Below are 22,502 nucleotides of genomic sequence, written 5' to 3' on the forward strand. Positions count from 1 at the left end.
CCTGGGCTCCAAGACAAGCCATCCAGCCTCCGGCCTCAGGCCAGGCACTGCCTCTTCTACAGTTTGCTGGAGGGCTCAGGTTTTCTCTGGGCTCCCACAGTATCCTGTACACCCAGCACTGCCAAATCTATCTGTTCTAGTATTGGTTGCTCTTCCCCCAGACCAGGAGCCCAGCTTGCTCAGGGGCTGTGAGTTCTCATCTCCACACCCCGAGCCTAGCTCAAGGACAGTCCCAGAAGAAGGATCAGAAAAGGCTCAGCATATGAATTTAGGACTCATAGCACATAAATGTGTGGTTTTGCTTTCTTTCCACATAAACTGCTATTAAGCTCTGATTCCTTTATCCTCAACTTTTTATGAAGAATGGAACCCAGGAGTGTGATGGGCCTTGACTTTGATCTAAGCTCCATCTCTTACTATGTGACCTGAGAAAATGCTTAGCTTCTCTGGCTTTAGTTTCTTCCAGTATAAAATGAGAACAGGGTAGAACGTAAATGAGGATTGAAAAATTACCTATTGGGGGCCGGGTGTGGTGGCTCATGCCTGTAATTGCAGCACTTTGGGAGGCTGAGGTGGGTGGATCACCTGAGGTCAAGAGTTCGAGACCAGCCTGACCAACGTGGAGAAACCCCGTCTCCACTAAAAATACAAAATTATCCAGGTGTCGTTGCAGGCTCCTGTAATCCCAGCTACTTGGGAAGCTGAGGCAGGAGAATCGCTTGAACCTGGGAAGTGGAGGTTGCAGTGAGGCGAGATTGTGCCATTGCACTCCAGCCTTGGCAACAAGAGTGAACCTCTGTCTCAAAGAAAAGAAAAAAAAGAAAAATTACCTATTGGGTACAATGCTATTTGGGTAATGGATACACTAGAAGCCCAAACCTCACCATTACACAAATTACCTGTTTAATAAATATGCACGTGTACTTCCTGAATCTATAATTTAAAAAAATAAAATGAGAACAAGATCCTCCTCTTCAGAGTTTCACTATTAAGTGAGATACCTTATTTTAGGGTATGACACAAAGTATATGCTCAGTAATTCCTTTTCCTCTCCCTTTCCCCGGACTTTGAGCCCCAGTGAAGACTTGACATTTACCTCCATGAACTTGAACCTATCTATGATCATCACCTATGGGCCAAGTTAATTCAGATCATTTTGAAACCCAGTTCTGCTGTCTGACATAATCACTCTCCCACCCAGATTTGATAAGCATGCTTTATTTGGCCTAAGTCTTTGAAAAAATACATCAGACTGAGCAAGACAGCAGGGAGGACCAAGCCCAGAGCAGGGCACTAGTCTTCCCTCTAAGCTGCCATTGATCCACTTATCTGTTCACCACCCGCTGTCCAGGCAGCTAGGGATTCCCCTACTGTATCACGATTTGATCCTGACCATAGCTTGTCATGAAAGTACCTTGGGAGATGGCCCAATTGCCTTTTTGAAATCCAGATTCTCAAGACTCCAACAGATCCACATCTATTGCAATTTGGATTCTCTCAAAGCAAGAGAGATGAGAGATTAGCCTGACTTAAGTAAACTTAGGCTGGGTCCTGGTGATCAGTACGTTTTATTCTACTTTAATTTTTTTTTCCTAGCTAGGATTTGAACTATATTCTTCTTTTTAAAATAATATATATCATTCATTTTCTGCTGTCTTTGTTAATGCTGTTAAATTGGAAGAATTTTCAGCAGTCAATGAAGAGTCTAGCTTGGAAATTATCAAATTAACACAGGCTTCTTGCCTACTTGGCTGTTGGCTGAAAACAGTTTAAAACACTTGAGTGAAAACTTCTCTACCACAGGAAATTTGCTTTCTGAGTGAATGAAGGTTTTCTATAGGAAGATATGTTTGAACTTCTCTTCTGACTCACTGTAATTGTAGAATGGTAAAATTCAAGTAATTGTTTTGTAATATTGAGTCAAACATTCACTTTAAAAAACATAACAACACTGTGTCTTAATAAAAGTTTAGCTGTATATTTTTAAGACCTAGAAAGTAAGCTTAGCTGATCATGATTTTCAAAGTTTTATAAGATTACTGAAAATACAAAAAGCCAGCACAAGAGGAAGCATAATGAAATCCAGCAGGAATAATTTGTAATTAGAAAACCCCATGCAATTCTTCAGCCAGGGATAATGGTGATCCATCTTAAAAACACATGTGTCCCATGCTGGGCAGTGATGAGCCTAATCAGACACACTCCACTGACATTTTTCACAATACTAAGGGGTCCTTAATTGCTGGTTGGTGCAGGCAGGCAAGCTTCTCGCTGTTCCTCTCAGGAGATCATAATGATTAAGAGCAGGCCTGGAGCCAAACAGCCAGGGAAGGCATCCCAGCCCTCCTCCAACTCAACTGTGACTTTAGGCAAGTTACTTACCCCCTCTGTGCCTCAGTTTCCTCATTCTTTTTTTTTTTTTTTTTCGGAGACAGGGTCTTGCTCTGTCATCCAGGCTGGAGTGCGGTGGTGCAATCACAGCTTATTGAAGCCTCAACCCCCAGGCTCAAGCGATCCTCCCACCTCAGCCTCTTGAGTAGCTGGGACTGCAGATGTGTGCCAACACGCCCAGTTACCTATTTTTAATTTTTATTTTTTTTTGTGGAGATGAGGTCTCTCAAAGTTTCCCAGGCTGGTCTGAAACCCCTAGCCTCAAGTGATCCTCCTGCCTTGGCCTCCCAAAGTGTTAGGATTATAGGGGTGAGCCACCATGCCTCATCTTTAAAATCAGGAATGACTGGGTGCGGTGGCTCATGCCTGTAATCCCAGCACTTGGGAGACTGAGGCAGGAGGATCATCTGAGATCAGGAGTTCAAGATTAGCCTGACCAACATGGCGAAACCCTGTCTCTACTAAAAATACAAAAATTAGCCAGGCGCGGTGGCCCAAACCTGTGATCCCAGCTACTCAGGAGGCTGAGGCAGGAGAATCACTTGAATCTTGGGAGGCGGAGGTTGCCGTGAGCCGAGATCACACCACTTCACTCTAGCCTGGGTGACAGAGTGAGACTCCGTCTCAAAGAAAAAAAAAAATCAAGGCTGAGAATCATCACTTTTCAGGGTGCTGGTTGTGGAACTGATTCAGCCAGTGTGTGAAGTCGGCCAGACCCATGGTGTGTCTCTCCCACTCCCCAGTTGCCACTGAGGTGCTCAGGGACACAGGACCATCCACTTCCCTGCCCCCATGCCACTGCCTGTCCTCCGTGTTAGGGACACTTGGCCCTGCCAGAAGGTCCAGCCCACGTAGAAGGGCACCATGCCCACAGTGGCCATGCTCTGAGGCCCTCTTCTCCTCAAGATGCCTTGGTACCCCAACCCTGGACCATAAGCTGGTTCTGAGCCAGCTGGCCTGCTGGTGATCTGCTTAGGCTCCAGCACAGGTGGCTTGGCTCCAGAAAGAGCTAAACATTCTTCATTGTGTTTTCTGCTTCAGTGTAACCATCTGGGAACTGGAAGAATGGGAAGAAGAAATACAGTGTTCCCTCATTTCTGCCTTCCCTGCCTCCCCCCATGGCTGGGTACAAGGCTGTGTTCAGTCAGCCATTGTCTTGGGCCCCAGGAAAGCTCCCCTCAAGGGGTCCCCTCCATGATGTCCCATGGGATGGGAGTCATCTACTGCACTTCGACCATTCCTCTATTTGTCTCCCTCTTTTTGTGTCCTTTCCTGGCTCAGCCTCTCCTGCCTGTCAAGTTCAACAGCTCTTCTCAGCACTTGCCACGTGCCTGACACTCCCTGGGTGGAGCACTGGGAGCACAGAGATGATGTGGGCAAGGGCTCTGCCTTCCAACTGCTCATTGTACACAGCACTGAGAATATAGACTGCAGCATTCACAGCCTGAGCCAGACTCTCCTCAGTAATCCTGGATCAACTACTTCACCTGAGTGTCCACCACTGTATTTAAAACTTGCAGTCCCAGCTACCTGGGAGGCTGAGGTCCAAGGTACCTACATTTCAGGGCCATTTTGAGAATTACACATAATCCTGTATGCAAAGCTCTCAGCTCAGTGCGCTGCATACAGTGGGTGCTCAATCGCATCTGCCTGCCTTCCCTCCCTCCCTCCCTCTTTCCTTTTAGCCAGCTGCCTCTTCCAGAGGAGAAGGTCTGGACAGGGTATATGGGCAGAGGTGGAACCCTGCCCCTAGCAGGGCTAGGACAGTGTCAGGTGGGTCTGTGTGGGGGCCAAGCCCATGCTGGGCAGTCGGGGGTGATGACCAGCCAGGGCTCTGCCTGCCAGATGCTTTCTTTCAGAAGGAGACTCAGTCCTGTGACCTCCTTTTCTCTCTCCCAGTGGCTAATTAGTGCCGATTGTGGGCTCCTTTTTAGCCTTTCCTTTTCTGAACTTCCAACTGGCTTCTTTTTCCCTTCCCCAGGGCAGGGATGGGGACACACTGGCAGGGCAAAGCTAAGGCCCCGACCACAGCCGGTATCTGTGCTAAGGACAGAGTAAGAGCTGCTTATCCTGGCTGAGCTGTGGGGGCTGCTGAGACCCAGAGTTTTGGGTTGCCCCAACAGGGAACTTCTTGCCTACACAATCTGCTTTTCATCCAACTGTTCTGAGGTTCCTCCTGTCCTATGTCCAGGAATATGTGGGACAGCCAATAATCAATGTACTGGCCAGCCTTCAAGGTCTTCCTGCCCACTCACAGCCTTTGAGTGATGAGCTCATAGAGATCCCTAGGGGTATTATACCTGTATGGGGTTGGGGGAAGCTATCCCAAACCCACCTGGGGCTAAATGCTTTTTCTATCATTCTGAAACACAGTCAGGGAAATCCAGCAACCTAGAACCAGACCCACTGGGGGAAGCCAGGAATAGATCATTCTGATAAATAGCCAACATGAGGCTGGGAAGGGAGAAGTTCTGGGGTTGCAGAAGCCTCCAGTTCTTGAGGTATCGGCTGGTGACAACAGATGATCTGTCTGCAAACAGCGGAATCTCTGGGGGCTCAATCATGAACCCAGGGCTCCAGTGCTGCAGTGGTGGGAAATTAATTGACAGTTATTCATATGAGTCCCAGGACCAAGGGTTAGCAGCAAGGGGATTGAGACCCAAGATGGGACTCAGACATCTTCAATCACTAGGAAAGGACTGCAAGTGTCATGAAATGGAGATGCTCCAGCAGGACAGAGAGGAGAACTGCGGCAGCTGAAGCTAGGCAGGGCTGTCACTTCCAAAGAAGTACAGATCAATGGAAATGAGAGGCCTGTCAGGGCAATGTCTCATAGGAGCTCTGAGCAGAAGCAGAAAAGGAAAGACTAAGGGGGAGGGGGTAAAGGAGGCATCAGGACGGCTTCCTGGAAAAAGAGTGTCACTACGAAGGTCAGAAAAACTTTGGTGTCAAAGATTCGGGAGGTGAACTGGAGGCAAGCTCACCAAAGGTTCTGGAGGTGAGCTCCAGGGCCCACACTGTGGATAGCTCTACATTCTAGGCGGGTGCTGGGCAGGGGGTGATTCTGGAATTAGTGCCAAGGTGTCCTCCATGTGCCAGCTCCAGCAAGCAGGAGGCTGCCACATGTTCTCATCACGCCTTCTCACCTGGAGCCAGAGCCTGCTGCCTGATGGTCCCTCTGTTAATGGCTTCCAGATGTGTCCTTGGACCCCTGGAGGGAAACTTCCTGGAGGACACACCCCCTCCTACCCAAGCCTCACCCCTCTGGTCACCTTGAGTCACAGAGCCTGGTGCAGGCCATGGTGCACTAGTGCAATATCACAGTCTAGATGACAGGGGTGTGGAAGGTCAGACTGCCTGCTTCTGTGATTGGCTACTGACCTCTGAGCCCCTCATCACTGTTATTTCTGCCTCTTAGGTATCTTCAGTGCATAGGACCCAGCTGGTAACATGAAAGTTGTCCATCAGAGTACAATGGCTGAGTGGGCCAGGGGCAGTGGTTCACACCTGTCATCCCAGCACTTTGGGAGGCCCAAGTGGAAAGACTGCTTGAAACCGGGAGTTCAGGACCAGCCTGGGCAACATGGTGAGACTCTGTCTCTGCAAAGAATTTCTTAATATTAGTTGGTATAGTGACTTGTGCCTGTAGTCCCAGCTACTTGGGAGGCTGAAGCAGGAGGGTTGCTTGAGCCCAGGAGTTCAAGCCTGCAGTGAACTATGATTGCACCACGGCACTCAAGCCTTGATGACAGAGCAAGACCCTGTCTCAAACAAGCAACAAACAAACAAAAAAGATGGTGAGGTGCCCATATCTCTTTGGGGAGACAGGTTGGCCATCCTTGTGAGACTAGTGTGTCTGTGCCCATTGGTTTCTGATTGTGGACCTGTTTCCTTCTGCATCTCTGTAACTCTCTCTCTGCTTTGTTTTTGTAATAACTTGATTCTGTTTCTGAAGCTATATGTCCATGTGTTTCTCTGTGTATTTCACAGCAAAGCTTTCCTTGACTATAACCACAAATTCCATCAGTGCTTATTGTCTAATAAATGGAAGTCCAATATTGCCCTTCCTGCTTCACATCCCTAAGGCCTAAAATTTTCATTCCAGAGTTATTTCCAGCCTAGATAGGGGGCATCTGATTCATGTTCTGCTGGGGATGACTTGTACCCAAGAAGGCGGAAGGCTTGTAACTGATGAACTGCAAAGCAGCAGGGGTGCCAGAAATCACTCCCTCATGGCTTGGAGCAGGCCCCAAGGCTCAGACACTTTGTAGTCACTGGGTCCATCTCCCAGTATTCTCCTGGTCCAGGCTAATGTGTAACGGAGTGTGTGCTCCTGGATCTGAATTTTACCAACCACCAGCTTCAATCATCACCATCCCTGCTATCATCACCATTATCACCCCCACCTTTCCACCCCCAACACCACCACTATCACCATCACCATTACTAACACTACAACTATTAAACCACAATCTCTGTCACCATCAACATCTCTGTTCCATTCTAATATCAGAGATTTGTAGTTGCTTTCCAATAGCTATTTCTTCTTCCTCCTCAGTAATAAGGGCTATAACTTTTTGCTGGACACATTATCTTACTTGTTCTTTTGAGGCTAGTTAGGTGGGCTTATGTAAGTGAAAGTGTTGAATGAAAGTATAGAGAGTACCAATGAAGGCAGGGGGGTACCCTTAATTATAGCTTTCTTCCATCTGCTGTCTGATGTGATGGCTGGTGCTCTAGCAGCCATCTGGACCATGGCAATGAGGACTATAAGGAAGGCAGAGTGGTGGGCTACAGGTATGTGGGGTCCTCATCACCATGGTCTGAATAGTCCAGGCCATTCAGACTCTGGACTATTACATCTGCACTTTCTTTTATGAGAGAAAAAAAAACCAAACTTCTATTTCTCTACCATTTGAGAAATTCATTTGGGCATTCTGATACATATAGTTGAAACTAATCCTAATTAATGCACATCATCATCACCACATATTATTTTGCATTAAATAGCCCACCACGCTAATGATCTGTGTACCAAGGAGGGCGAAACACTGGAATGTGGGAAGAATTCTAACCTTGGGAAGTGGCCAGTCTGATGCAGACAGTGGCAAGAAGGAAAAAGACGTTCAGCACCACAGACAGATCCAGGACTGCCAGTTGTGAAGCCACAGGGCAGGAAGAGGTGAGAAGTTTGGTTGGTGGTGCTGGCTATTGTCCTCAAGATACGTTCTGGGCCAGACACTGTGCTAGGAATGAGGATAAATTTTCACAAAGTCCACATTTGGCTCCTGGGACCAGAGCAAGCAGATCGATATGGGAAGGCTTCTTAGGGTAGAAAGGGATTGGGACGCCAGCTGAGGGGTGGAACAAGAAGACTGTGACAAAATGGGCAGAACACAAAAGAATAAGGGACACCTGTGGGTGGGGAGAGGGCTCAATGTTGAAAGATGGTGGGTGGTCACCTGGTCTGACAGGGAAAGGAGAGTGTAGCATTGGGTGGGAGTTCAGGTGTTTTCAGGACTCTTCTATCCCTCAGATTCTACACCAGTGGTTCCAGTTTCTGGTCCTAGGGTTCCATGATGCTGTGATTGTCAGGGCATACTGAATCTATGACCAAGATTCTACAATGATGAGGTCCTGCATCTGTTATCTACTGATGTGTAAACCCCAAAACTTAGTGGCTTAAAACAACTACCACTTTATTTGTTCACAATTCTGTGAGTCAGAAATTTGGGCTCAGGTAAGCTGAGTAGTTCTTTTGGTCTCATCTGGGGTCACTCAGGGAGCTGGAGGCATGTGGAAGACCATCAGGGAGCTGGTTAGTCTTCAGCTGGGATGGTTTATTTCTGGTCTCTTCCCCTAAGAGGCATGCTGTGTTTCTACACATGGCAGTTTCAGGGGAGCAAGAAGAGGCCAGTCCCAATGCACAGGCACATTTTAAGACTCTGCTTGCATCACATTTGTTGATGTCTCATTAACCAGAGGAAGTCACATGGCCAAGCCAAAGTCAGTGTGGGAAGGGACAACATAAAAGTATGGGCTCAGATAGGCATGATTCATTTGGGACCATCAATACAACAACCACCTACCACAAGCTCTAAGTGTCTCATTCACCACCACTCATACTACCAACACCGTTAAGAGTCTTCGTTCTGAGTCAAAGAGACCACAGTTCTATGGCTCTCTGAGTCTGTGGTTCTTAGCAGTCAATGTTTTGATTCCAAGATCCTGTGATTCTATAAGCAGAAGGCTCAGTACAATAGAAGAAGAGCATGAGGACCCACGAGGAGGCTAAAGAAGCTGGGCAAACTAAGGTCACCCCCAAAGAACCAGCTGCCTCTCCTATGCTCATCCCTCAACCCCCAACTTCCTCCCTGGATCAGGGAAGTGGCATGAACATCGAGCTGGGAATCAGAAAATCTAGATTATAGGCCGTGTTCCTTCATTAATCTGGATGACCCCAAGCACAGCTCTTAACCTCCCAACGTTCTCATATAGCCAACAGAGATATCAATCCCTGTCTTCTGAATAATGCAGAACAGTGGCAAAGCCAGGAGAACTAGGCCCCCTAACTTCCATTATCAAGAGCCTGGGCCTGGGCACAGTTGAGGAAGAGGGTTTGTTCCTACCTCATTAAACTGCATCCGCAGCTGTAGAGACCTTGGGTTTTAAGAGAACCAAGACAGGTTATTATTGCTCTTGGTCTGTCCCAACCTCCACTTGCAAAAGCAAAAATAACTAAAGGGGAGGGGAGGGTAGAGGAGGGGAGGGAAGGCACCCAACTCTGCTCCTTTCCCTTCCCCTTCTCCCCCACCCACTCCTGTCCCTGACAACAGTGTGGAATCCTAGGGACCACACCCTAGCTGGCCTTTAGCCTCAGTCTGCTCTGCCCTTTAGCCTCTTCTTGAAGAGGAGTGCAGAAACAGAGGCTTCATTAGAGAAGGAGACCTAGACCAGCAGAGCAAAATCATAACATTACACACTAAGGGGACCAACAACAACCCACTGGTCGAAGCACCTTGTGGCACAGGTGAGGAAACAGAACCCCAGGGAGGGACAGGGACCCACCTGCCCACAGCCACACAGCCAGCCAACAGCAGACAAAGACCAAAAGTCAAGAAGTGGGGTCTCTCTCCTTTTCTAAACTTCCATTTCCCATTCTAAACTGGGATAACAAACCCAGCCTGGACACCACTTAGAAACTGTAAAGTAAGGTATAGATGTAGAATGGAGTCATCGTTTCCAATGGTTTGAGAGTTGGGGGTTGGGGGAAGACCGAGGTGGGGGCAAGAACACTGAGGACTTTCGGAGGACGCAGCCAGTTCATTTATTCTAGCCTTTCCCCAGAGGCCCAGGCCACAGAGCAGAGAAGGAGGGTATTAAATTTCAAAGAGTTATTTAAAAGCCAGTTGCCTGCCCCTCAGAAGCAGCACTGGCCTCTGCTGACTCAACAGAGTAAATGAATCTTGGGCCTATGGATTTTCCTGTGTCTCACGGCAGTGGGGGGAGGGGAAGGGGAGTGAGAAATGGAAATGGCAAGGCCCACAGTGAAGTTTCCTGTCCCTGCTGGCAAGGAAGCCAAGCAAGAGGAGAGAAGCTGGGGCCTCCCCGACTATCTCGTGGCTGAGTTCATCATGTCAGGCTGCCTGCTGCTCCTCCATTTGTCTCAGAGGAGGGGGGTAGAGAGGGTTGGGGAGGCAGCAGGAGGGGTGCCAGGACAGAGGACAAAGGGAGCCTGGATCTCAGGATGCTACAGCACCCACCCCAGAAGGACCCCAGGCCACCCCTACCACTTTCTAGTCAGGTAACCAAGGCCTTAATTGGGGTGGTGCCAATTGAAGGTCGTATACTGAGAAGGTGGGGGCACCAACTTGGTCCGATCCCAGTATGACTTTCCCCTCCTTGATCCCCATCCCTAAAAAGCCAAGGGGGACAAGATTACTAGTCCTCCCAAGACCATCCCATCTACACACTTTTTTGCAGACAAGGAAACTGAGGTGTGTTCAAGGACTTTAATAATATTGAGACACCTCTGATGACAAAACGGAGCTGGAGAAGGGGCTACCTGCTGGGTGATCCTCATCTGGGCACAGGGCAGATGATCACTCTGCTGGGGTGTGGAGGGGTGCCTCGCTTCTTCTGAGACCTAAGGAACCCCTGAGGGTGTGAGCTTTGTCCACAGGCTCCCCTGGGATCTGACCCAGCCACACTCCCAGGAGAGAGGGATCCTAGGATGGGTGGGGGGTGGGTGGGGGGGCTGCAGCAAAGGAGATGAGAAAGAAACCTGAGCTTCTATTGGGCTCAGGTCCCAGTCAGCTGTGCCAGCTTGGGGAAAGCACTTAACCTTCTGGGTGCCTATCTCCTGGTCTGAGGTGTAGATGAGGATCCTCACCGAGCTTGCCTCACAGGGCTGGGAGGCTTGAGCCACAGATTTTTAAATCATTATTTCATTCAGCAAATGTTTTCTGGTGCCTTTTCTGTACTGAGCCTTGAAAAATTAGACAAGTTCTGAGCCCCAGTTGCTGACAGTCAAGAGGATCAGGGGAGTCTTAGCCCTCTGATTGATAAATTAAGTTCAAAGGATGGAGAAGGAAGCCATGAGGGCTTCCTGAAGGGGACAAAACTCACAAGTCCTGAGGGACAGTGGCCTGGACTGGAGAAACAGAATCAAGAGAAGAGCATCCCAGCTGGAGCAAACAGTCCAAGAAAACAGACTTCCACCAGATGCATCAGAGAATAAACACACAGCCTCAGACTCAAGTGAACACACATTTATTGTACACTTAATGCATACTGAACACTGGCAAATCCAAGATAGAGAGTACTGTTCCTCCCAAGAACAGAGATCCCTCGGCCCCAAACGGCTCACAGACTTGGTTCCTTGGGGAACAAGGAGAGAGAGAAATTGGTTTCAGGAGAATTTAGAAGGGAAACACCTATACAAAGTGGAAAGAGAGGAGAGGAGGCTGGGTAGAGGCCACAGAGAGACAAGCAGAGACTCATTTAATTAACATCCACCATGCATTTGCTGTGTTGGGGAAGCAAAGAACATGGAACAGGGAAAAACAGCACGGGAGCTGATCAGTCCCAGAGATGGGAAATGCCTTATCCAGGGTCCAGCAGGATGGGTGCTAGGCCCCGACACCCAGGTGAAAGGGTTTTTCTTGTTTGGAAGCACTTTCAATTCACTTTATCGTAACAGCCCTGAGAGGCATAAGAACAGGAATTCAAAGCCTATCTACCTTATAGGACAGGAAGGTGACAGACCAAGACTGAGAGAGGCCTGAGTCACACCAGACCAACCTTGGCATCCGTTCCCAGCCTCAGCTTCCTGGGGTCAGGACGAGACTTCCCTGCGGTGCAGGATTCTTTCAGATGCAGCCCACCATCTTGAACAGAGTCCTGGGCAAGGACCCTGGGACCAGTTTTCTAGGCTAAACCTTGAAACCTTGACAGGGGCCTTGGGGCCCCTCTGGCCTATTTCCCCATTTGTGCAATTCAGAGGCCATCTGCCTTATTCTCTGGCACCTAATGATGCTAAATTCTCTCCAGGCCTCATTTCCCCAAATGAAGTGTCAAGCATTCATCAATCAAGGCTGCCTGTGGCCCTGCAGCTCCTTTCCTGGGAGGGCATCAGCCAATCTGAAGCCAGCCACCATGGGGGCCTAGGAAAGGAGCTCTGGCCTTGGCAGTGGTCTGCGATTCCTCAGGGGCTGGAAGCAGACAAGGAAAGAGATTGTTCTGTTCATTCGCTCTGTCATTTGTTCACAAATATTCACTACTTTACTCTCTTGTGCTCGTCCCTGTGCTGGAAACACAAAAGTGAAGAAGACCCAGTGCCTCCCACTGGGGAGATGTCGGAGCTGGGGCATGCTGCTGTGTGGGCTAGGGTTTAAGGGAGTGCTATAGCTGGGGGCCCAGCCCCAATAGCATCTACTTGAGCATGTGTGCCCATGTGAGAAAAGACATCACCAGCCCGTTACCTCCACAGATCAAGGGTATGGTGCAGGGCCGGAGGAGTAGGGTCTGACTCTGCTAGCCAATCTCTGAGTGCCTATGCTTGGCATGGCTTATGCATGGGCCTGTAAGCTTGCCCTCTGAGAATGTACCCAGGAACGTGCATGGGCTCAAAAGTGTGCATATTCAAACATGTATGTGTTTATGAATCTGTGGACACATGCCAGGATGTACTCAAAGCTATGATCCTATGTGCACATGTATAAATGAGTCTGCATGGACTTGCATGAGGCGCATCTGAGCTCTCATACCTGGGAGAGTTATGACAAGGGTAGTGAAGAGAGAGGGCTGGGAGAAGGGGAGAGCTGGGGAACCCCCACCATCACCAGCCCTGCTCCTTAATGTTGGTCCTTGCCCAAGACCCGGGCCACTGCAGGGTCTGCCTCTTCTCCTTAAGTGGTATTGATCCTTTGGTCGATCTGTTAAATATAACCTCAGGGAAGGAGTCAACGCAATAACCGTTCCCAATTCAGGAGAAAGAGACTGATTCTTGGGAGGAGGGGGGAACCTCTATCCTAACCAGCTCTGCTGATACCCAAATGGCCTACAGATCAAGTGTCAGCCTCTCTAGCCTGAATAATTCATGCCAAGGCCAGGAATGCTCCCTTCTCAGGAGCTGTCTCTTTAAACCAGTTTTGGAGCTTCCCAGTTCTTGGAAAAAAAAAAAACCCAGAACAAAACAAATCTGTAAACAGCTCAACACCCACCACAGCCCTGCCCCTTCTGAGACCTCCAACTCCAAGCTGCAAAATCTGCTCCTGCTCTCCTAATCTCCGGTGCCCCAAACCCCACTCACAGGTGAAGCCTGGAGGGACTGGTTGATGGTGCCCAACGGAACCCCAAGGGTCTAAGAGGTTTGGGGGCAGAGAATGAAAGCAAAGAGCAGAATCATTACATCCCTGGTCCCTGTGCCTAGGACAGTGCTTGGCAGAGGAGTCCAGCTCGGTGGAGGAAACCATATGAGGGAACTCTTGGCAGAGGCAGAGCAGCCAGAGTTGGTGGGTGGGAGGGGAACGGGGCCACAGACTTCTAAGAGTGGGATGGGGTGGGATGGATGGAGAAAAAGCTTGTCCCACAGCTCCTGCAGGGGTGGTGACACAGCCAGGTCTAACGGAACTAGGATCGCAGAGGCTGGGGATTTTCCAGTCTCTCTCTGATTGAAGATTAGGAAGAGGCTGGAAAATGAGTAACTCTCTCAAGCCCACCCCTCATCCCTGCCTCCTGTAGTAGGGGCAGCTCCAAAGTCCTCCCCAACCCCCGAATTCTCCCTGGTGGTTACCCACCTGCCTGCTCTCCCCAAGCCGGGCCCCGCCCCACACGTGCCAGAGAGGGAGGAGGAAAGGCCCAGCTTAAATGTCCGAGGTGGAGGTCGGAGGGGAGGGGAAAGAAAGTCGGAGCCTCCGGGACCCAAACTTCTCAGGAGCCCGGGAGCCGGAGAGAGTGAAGAGAAAACGCAGCAGCCGAGAGCCCTGATTCTCAAGAGCCTCCCACTCCGCCTCCCCCAGCGAGGAGGGTGCGGAGACTCCGCTGGGGGCGGAGGAGGAGGCCGGGAGGCAGGGAGGGGGAGGCAAACCCTGCCCACTCGGCTCCGAGCCCAGGCGGCCGCGGAAGACGGAGGCCGGCGCACAGGGCGAGGGCACCGGGGGCGGGGGGCTCCGCTCCCCATCTGACCCCTCTCGCCCCCGGCCAATCAGCCAGTAAGTGCGGCTCCGCGGACTTTCGAGACAGCGAACAGACCAACCGGGACTGCCAGCCACTCCGGGTCAAGGACTCGCCCCACCCGTGCCCCCCACCAGGCGCTCCCAACTCACTGGTGAGCGCGGCCGCCCAGGCGCTGGATGCGGGGGCGGCCGCGATGGCCCCGCGCGCGGGACAGCCGGGGTTCCAGGGGCTGCTGATCGTGGCGGCGGCGCTGAGCCAGCCCGCGGCACCCTGTCCCTTCCAGTGCTACTGCTTCGGCGGCCCCAAGGTGCTGCTGCGCTGCGCGTCGGGCGCCGAGCTCCGCCAGCCTCCACAGGACGTGCCGCCCGACGCGCGCAACCTCACCATCGTGGGCGCCAACCTGACGGTGCTGCGCGCGGCCGCCTTCGCCGGCGGGGACGCGGACGGGGACGGAGACCAGGCGGGCGGCGTGCGCCTGCCACTTCTGAACGCGCTGCGCCTCACGCACAACCACATCGAGGTGGTGGAGGACGGCGCCTTCGACGGGTTGCCCAGCCTGACGGCGCTCGACCTCAGCCACAACCCGCTGCGCGCCCTGGGCGGCGGCGCCTTCCGCGGGCTGCGCGCGCTGCGCTCGCTGCAGCTCAACTACGCGCTGGTGCGGGGCGGCCCCGCGCTGCTGGCCGTGCTGGACGTCGCGCTGGCCCCGCTGGCCGAGCTTCGCCTGCTGGGCCTGGCGGGCAACGCGCTGAGCCGCCTTCCGCCCGCTGCGCTGCGCCTGGCGCGCCTGGAGCAGCTAGACGTGCGCTTCAACGCGCTGGCCGGCCTGGGCCCCGACGAGCTGCGCGGGCTGGAGCGCGATGGCGGCCTCTCCGGGCCGCGCCTGCTGCTCGCCGACAACCCCCTGCGCTGCGGCTGCGCCGCGCGCCCCCTGCTGGCCTGGCTGCACAACGCCACGGAGCGCGTGCCCGACGCGCGGCGCTTGCGCTGCTCCGCTCCGCGGGCGCTCCTGGACCGGCCGCTGCTGGACCTGGACGGGGCGCGGCTGCGCTGCGCGGACAGCGGCGCCGACGCTCGCGGGGAGGAGGCAGAGGCCGCCGGCCCGGAGCTGGAAGCCTCCTACGTGTTCTTCGGGCTGGTGCTGGCGCTCATCGGCCTCATCTTCCTCATGGTGCTCTACCTAAACCGCCGCGGCATCCAGCGCTGGATGCGCAACCTGCGCGAGGCGTGCCGGGACCAGATGGAGGGCTACCACTACCGCTACGAGCAGGACGCAGACCCGCGCCGCGCGCCCGCGCCCGCCGCGCCCGCCGGCTCCCGCGCCACCTCCCCGGGCTCCGGGCTCTGAGCGGCGCCCCCGGGCTCGGGGCTGCCCCTGCCTGGCCCGAAGCCGTGGAGATGAGACGCCCGTGAGCCCGGAGCTCGGAGACCTTCCCCCGACTCGGAGGCTCTAAGCTATACCCTCTCGTCCCCGCCTCCGAGAGCTCCCACCGTCAAAGACCCAGAGATAGCCCGTCCGAATCCAGAAACCCCTCCTGCCCACCCTAGTTTCTGAAACCTCCCTCCTAGACCACCCAAAGTACGTTCCCCGTCTCGGGGCTCACACAGAGACTCTGTCCTTCAAGGCCAGAGCTCTGAGACCTGCCTGCCCCCACCACCCTATGCTTGGAGTCCCAGCGCCCGAGACTGCCCTGACCCCCACCACCAGCTCGGAGCCCTCAGTCCCCTCCGGGGCTCCTGGGCCCTCCCATTCCATTCTGGTCTCGAAGCAGAGCACCCCCATCAGGAGGGGTTTGTGCACTTTGAGCCCTTTGTCCGGTCCCAGAGCTCAGAGCCCTCCATCCTACATGGAGGCCCAACCCTGGGGCTCTGAGGATTGGGCACCCTCCCCTCATCTGAGGATATATTACGTACCCCTGCCTCCCCCTTCACCCACCCCCGCCTCTGGCTCAGGCCCTCCCTTCCTCCGCCCAGGCATGGGGGCATGGGGCTCAGCTCCTGGTCTGTCTCTCCCATCCCAGGGACAAGCACACCCCGTCTAGCCTTAGTATGGAGCCGACTCTCACTCAGCCTTTCCCACCGGGGCGCTGACCTCCCGATACCCAGTGCCTGTCCCCAGTCTCAAACTCTCAACTCTTCATCCCGATCTGACTTTCATCTCCCGCCCGAGCCTTAGGCTCTTAGCTCCCCCATACCCAGTGCTGGCACTCAGCACCCACCCCTGCCATTCACTAGTGAAGGTACAGTGAGGAATCTGTCCCTGGGATGTCCTCATCCCCGTTTCCTCCCAGGACGAGCTTTTCAGTCCTGCCAGACAGGTGCAGGTGCCATGCACCCCCAGTGCATACTGGCAGATCCTTGTGGGGAAGGAGAGAGGCTTGGGTGTGTGAAAGGGATAGCGAGGTATTGTGGCCTCAGAGAGGGGCAGGGAGTGGGCTCTGAAGGGCTGGAAGCGCCTGCCCTCCGATTTCTCCATGCTCTTTTCCAGCCATGTGGCTCTTTGCCCCTGCGGATTCCTTGCCGCTGCCGCTGCCACCACCACCACCTCACCCCGTGTATCTTCTGGAAGAGAAGGGGGTCTTGCCTCCTGCCTCAGGCACAAGCCCTCCTGGTTCAGGGTCAGAACCTCAGCACCCTGCCTTCTCCAAGATCCCAAAGCACAATTGGTGAGTGGGGGAGTCACCCCTCTCCCTGACTCACCACCCCCTAGGTGAGGCAGAATGGCTGGCCTGTGCAGCGTCTGCACACAGGAAGTCACCCTTCCTTGAATATATTGACGTGAGGCCTGCCTTCCCTCCCCATACCCAGAAAATCTGGATCTCCCCGGAGCAGTTTTCTATAAAGTCTGCAATAATCTCAGATACTCTACTCTTGTAAGTGGTGCTGTATCATTCCTGCTGACCTTGGGGGACTGATGGGGGTGGGAGGGGACTCTTGGGAGGGCATTTTGGACCTCTCTGTGGTGGGGTAGTGACCCTGGATGCGTTCTCCCAGACCGTGGGAGAAGAAATGGGCTCTGATTGCACATAGCAGGATTAAGGTTAGCTACATGGAGGGACTTCTCATTGGGATGACATTGTTCCCTACACCACCCTGCTCTCTATTGTTGGAGGAGGGGTTATGCAAGCCAAAATGGGATCTGACACCTCCTCTACATCCTCTTCCCTTCCATTCCTCATCTTCAGGGTGGGGATGGAGTTAGACCGACAAACATTAGCCTCAGCCAAGGCCATCCGGGAGGAAATCCAGCTACAGAGAATGAGGAGTTAATTCAGACAGGAAAGAAGAGGGATTGCTTGCTGCTTTGGGATCAACCTCTCTGATGAATTATCTGATAGTCCCTTATGTCTCGTGTCATGTCACACTCTCCTGGCCAGAGGGTAAGACCTGCATATTGGGTATGTGAGAGGCTGTGAGGTGGGGGCATGGATGAAATGACTCCTTGAGATATGTGAAGCAGGGGTCTGGTGGGTTCTGGGCCAGGAGGACTTCCAGGTCCCCAGGCTGGATTATTTCGCTTTCAGGGTCACAGAGCCCTAAAACCATAGGGCAGAAGCCTAGAATTCTGGCATTTTCTAATTTTAGGGCCATATAATTCTAGAATGTGTGCCTTCTAACTATTGAAAGGTACTACAGAGATAATGTGGGATGCCGCCTAAGCATCTCAACTGGAGGCATTGTCTCGTGATGGGAGGCCTGCTCCCTCCCCTCCTTTCAGTGTCCCAGGAGCCTGCCTGGGACTCCCTGACAGCCCCAGCTTTGCCATGGGGTCAGGAGCACCCCTCAGCCCAGGACCATTCTTCACAAGTCAGAGACCGTGGATGGGGCTCCTTGTCTTTTCCTGGCACGCTCCCTACTGCTTCTCCCAGTCATTCCTCATGAGAAAGGATTATCTCTTGACAAAGTCCCATCTGTCAATGACCTTTAAAGGGTGCCCGGCAGTCCCCCAGGACAATATAGTGTTGGTATCTCTAATGCAAGTTAGAGCATGTTAGTTGATTTTTTTTTATAACTATTGATTTAATTCTTAGTTTAGCAGTAGCTCTCATAAAAGCCTCAAAGATTTTTGCTGACAACAAACCTATAGCTAATAGCATGTTTTATTTGCCAGGCTTGCCAGAACTTACTGTGATCTTAAGCTACATTACCAGAGAGCACATCTTTGAAACTGAGGAGGTGATCTGTACATCTGTAGGTCTCTTCAGCTCTAAAGATGTATATGAGAGCTACTGCTAAGACATATCAAATCAGTAGTCATCAAAAATCAACTAATTGAGTGTCTACTGTGGGCCAGTTGGTGTTCAACCTTAATATGATTCGCTGATCCCCATTAAATGTCTTCTCTGGGCTGCCATCCTCCTTGCTGTCTGTCTGTGGCCTTTAGCCTTATGGGGCTATCAACAAGGCCCAGGGCCCCCAGCTTCACCTCTTCTACAAACCCAGCCGTTCACTCAGCCCTTACTGAATGGAACTTTGCCAGTTCTAGAAAAGTTAACAATCCAGGGAAGGAATCACATGTAATCAATATCTGGAGAAAAGAAATCCCAGGAAATAATGAGAGCTCAGAGTAAGAGCCCTGACCCCACCTAGACAGACTTCTTAGAGGAAGTCACATTTGAACTGGGTTTTGGTAGATGAGTAGAAGTTTGCTGAACAGAGAAAAATCAGAAGTACCAACTTCTGCAAAGGTCTGGAGGCAGGAGGATCTTGTTAGTCTGAGGATTAAAGGCTAACAATGGCTGGGGGTAGGTGGGAGGACCTACTACATTCACCACATTCTCCACTGGGAAGCACCAGAGGGACCTCTGCCCTCAGAGGAAAAGTCAGGAAGGCATCGAGGTTGAGAGATGTGATGGGGGAGGGGTCGGAGGCAGGGAGCTGCACTGCACCTCCCGCTTGTGAAGCCTGGTTGTTCCTTCCTTCTGCCCATCCTTTTTGTGCCTGGCCTCATACTGGGCACTGGAGACACAGAGAGGAATCAGACCAAAGCCGTGGCTAGATAGGGGCGGAGAGAGAAGGGAAGGGGAGGGATCCCGGAGAAGCCTTGCAAGAAGAAGTGAGATGGGGCGTCTGGCTGGCCCTGCCCGGACTCCTTGACATCATCCATTCCAGACCCTCTCTCAGAGGTGCCAAGGCCCCACTAAATGACTGGCTTCCTCCTCTAATCACACACTGGGGGTGCTGCTGGAGTGTGAGGTGGGCAGAGGCCCAGAGGCCTGGGGCCTGCCTGCAGAAGCCAAATGATGGAGGGAGAAATCTACCTCAAGGCTGTCCCCTTAAAGAACAGGCATAGCAGACAGCAGGAGAGGACAGATGTGTGTGACTGTAGGAAACGTGGGAGACATGAAGCCAGCTGCACACCCAGAGAAACGTGGCAGACTTCCCAGGTTCCGTGACCTCATGAACACATGAAATTGCCTCTCAAAGATGTCTCCTTGAGAAGTCTTTCGCTTCCAAGCCCCCTCGCCTACTCGCACCCTCAGATCTGGGGTGGGAACCAGGGAGGACCTAGCTAGAGTCGGGAGGACTGGGTTTGAGTCTGCACTCAGCACCTGACTTGCCATGACACCTGATCCTTAGCCAGAAATACTGGTTGAGACCCTACTATGTGCCAGGGTCTGGGGATTCAGCAGTGACCACGGCAGAACTGGCCCCTGCCTTCCTGGCCCAGCCTGGCACTGTGGCCTCAGACACCCCTGCCTGCCTCTGGCTCCAGGTTCCTTCTGTCCGGGCTGGGGCTAGACTTGTGACCTCTGGAGGGACTGCCTACTCTCCCTGAAGTCCATCTCCTTCTTCATTAAGCCACTGCCTGGCAGACTCCCAGCCCTAATTTATGGGTATGGCCTTTCCCAGACTAGGAAGAGTGACAGGGGCAGTTAATATTCCTGTGCTAATAATGCACTTGGCCGCTTTCAGAGTCCCCTCTCCACCCCTCACCCCTGCCTCACTACCCCCACCTGCTTCCCTCAGCACTGCCACAGGGTGATTTGCTAGGAGCTGGCCAGGCCCATGCAGACCCTCAACTAACCCTTCATTGGATGGGTGGGGAAACTGAGGCTGAGAGCATGCAGGAATCCATCCAGGTTACACAAGTTGTCAGGAACAGATCCTGAGCCCAGGATGCCCCAGGGCTGCCCCTGCTATGCCCTGGGTCTGAGCATATGGCAGAGCCACCCCATCTCCCAACTTGCTATCTCAATGCATCCAGTAGCCAGCCCCAAGCCTGTGGTAGCCTGCAGATGAAAACAAGAAAGTGAGCTCTGGAGGGCTGGAAGCACTCTTCAGCCTGTCAGCGGCTCCCGGCAGGCCTCAGGAGCCCTATGCCAGCATCTTGCAGGCAGCAGCCCTGCTGAAAGTCATGTCTACCCTCCCTGAGAGGAGAAGGGGGTTTGTCTGACGCCCCAGGCTCTGAGGTCCCAGGCATTAAACTCATTGTTCCTGAGCTTCTATCATCTGAGCACGGGGCTCATCTGGATGAACCGGATCTTGTTCCTGTTCTCAATCAAGATGGTGACCACACAGGTCACTGTGATCATGGAAACACAGGGGAGACGCCTAATTTAGGGGATCATCCAAGCTGGCAAACTTGGGAGTGAAAGGGGCCACTATTAATTATTGCACTTGAGCAAGAGTAAACTAGGACTACCTGGGCGTGGTGGCTCACACCTGTAATCCCAGCACTTTAAGAGGCCAAGGAGGGTGCATCACATGAGGTACTGAGTTCCTGAGTTCGAGACCAGCTGACCAACATGGTGAAACCCTGTCTCTACTAAAAATACAAAAAAGTAGCCGGGTGTGGTGGCGCATGCCTATGATCCCAGCTACGTGGCAGACTGAGGCAGGAGAATCACTTGAACCAGGAAAGGGCGGTTGCAGTGAGCTGAGATCATGCCATTGCACTCTAGCCTGGGCAACAAAAGCAAAACTCCGTCTCAAAAAATATATAATAGTAATAATAAACTAGGACTGTACCAAGCTGCTGGGCCCTGGACTTCAATGACTTTTGACAAGACCTGGAGGGAAAAGAAAAAGTACTAGATTGTTAGACTAGACCAGCAGATCTACCAGCAATAAATAACTAATACACTCCCCTTCTTTGAACCATATTCTCCAGCAGCACCAAACTGTGAGGATGTTAGTAATGGAGCCCAGCTCTTCCATGCCTTGTGCCTTTGCTCACATGGTACCCTCTGCCTAGGATACCTTCCCCAGCACAGGGAGCACTCAACACAGCCCAGGAGTACCCCAGTCTTTAGGACCACACCGTCTTTCTCCTACTGCTGTACCGTCGAGACCTTTCTTTGTATTGACTGGTTTTCTTGCCTCTTGTCTGCATCACAGAAGCTCCCACATCACTTTTAGGGCCCCAGTCACAGTGCACAGAGATTGGTGAACGCTGTCCTAGCCCCTGCCCCACAGAAATAACACAGAAGAAGAGGCATCACCCAGAACGCTGTGGCTTCCCTCTCTGCACATTGCATGGGTGCTTCCTTTGACTCTCACAACCCCCGCTTCATTAAACTGAGGGTTTGATGATATAAGATTCCAGGATAGTTGGCTCCTTGGTCTACAAAGTGAGCGAGCAGAAAGAAAATGCAGTTTTAGAATATGTGATCATGCAAAACACAGTCTCTTAATTTCGGCATTTATTTATTTGGGTTTTTGTTGTTGTTTATTTACGAGATAAGATGAGATCTCCCTCTGTCACCCAGGCTGGGAATGCGATGGCATTATCATAGCTCACTGTAACCTTGTACTGTCGGGCTCAAGTGATCCTCCCGCCTCAGTCTCTTAAAGTGCTGGGATTACAAGCATGAGCCACCGCGCCTGGCCAACTTTGGCTTTTTTTTTTTTTTAGACAGAGTCTCGCTCTGTCGACAGGCGCCAGGCTGGAGTGCAGTGACGCAGTCTCGCCTCACTGCAACTTCCGCCTCCCGCGTTCAAGCAATTCACCTGCCTCAGCCTCCCGAGTAGCTGGGACCAATTAGAGCTTCTGGCCCTCCATTTGGAATCTTTGTCCAGGACTCTGTCTCGGCAGCGCCTGCCGCTGGCTTAGTCTTGGTTTCTCATTCATGGGAGCTGCAGCGACATCTCTTGGCCCATGGTGTCGGAGCCGAACCAGCTTTAACTTTTCTTGGCATACATGCGCCATCTGTTGGTGGAAATGGGAAAGTGCCTTTCTTCATTCGGTCAACAATCCCTCCAACAAGTGTCTGCTGTGTGCCAAGCACTGTGCTAAGAAGATGAGGACACAATTTTTAAGAAAACTAGAGCCGGGCGTGGTGGCTCAGGACTGTAATCCCAGTACTTTGGGAGATCGCTTGACCTCAGGAGTTCAAGACCAGCCTGGGGCAACATGGCGAGACTCCATCTCTATAAAAAATGCAAAAATTAGCTGGATGCCGGGGCGTGCACCTGTAGTCCCACCTACT

At 52.4% G+C, this 22,502-nt stretch overlaps 1 protein-coding gene across 1 annotated transcript; it reads left to right on the forward strand.

Annotated features, from left to right (window-relative positions):
• The first annotated feature begins 13,988 nt into the window (after positions 1–13,988).
• On the forward strand, positions 13,989–16,938 carry TPBGL (trophoblast glycoprotein like). The gene has a single exon (XM_064365581.1). The coding sequence runs from the start codon at positions 14,264–14,266 to the stop codon at positions 15,416–15,418; it is 1,155 nt and encodes a 384-aa protein (XP_064221651.1). The 5' UTR covers positions 13,989–14,263; the 3' UTR covers positions 15,419–16,938.
• The last annotated feature ends 5,564 nt before the right edge of the window (positions 16,939–22,502 follow it).

The sequence above is a fragment of the Aotus nancymaae genome, unplaced genomic scaffold (genome assembly GCF_030222135.1).
Source record: "Aotus nancymaae isolate 86718 unplaced genomic scaffold, 86718_ANA_hifiasm-v0.15.2.pri h1tg000059l, whole genome shotgun sequence".
Taxonomy (NCBI): Eukaryota; Metazoa; Chordata; class Mammalia; order Primates; family Aotidae; genus Aotus; species Aotus nancymaae.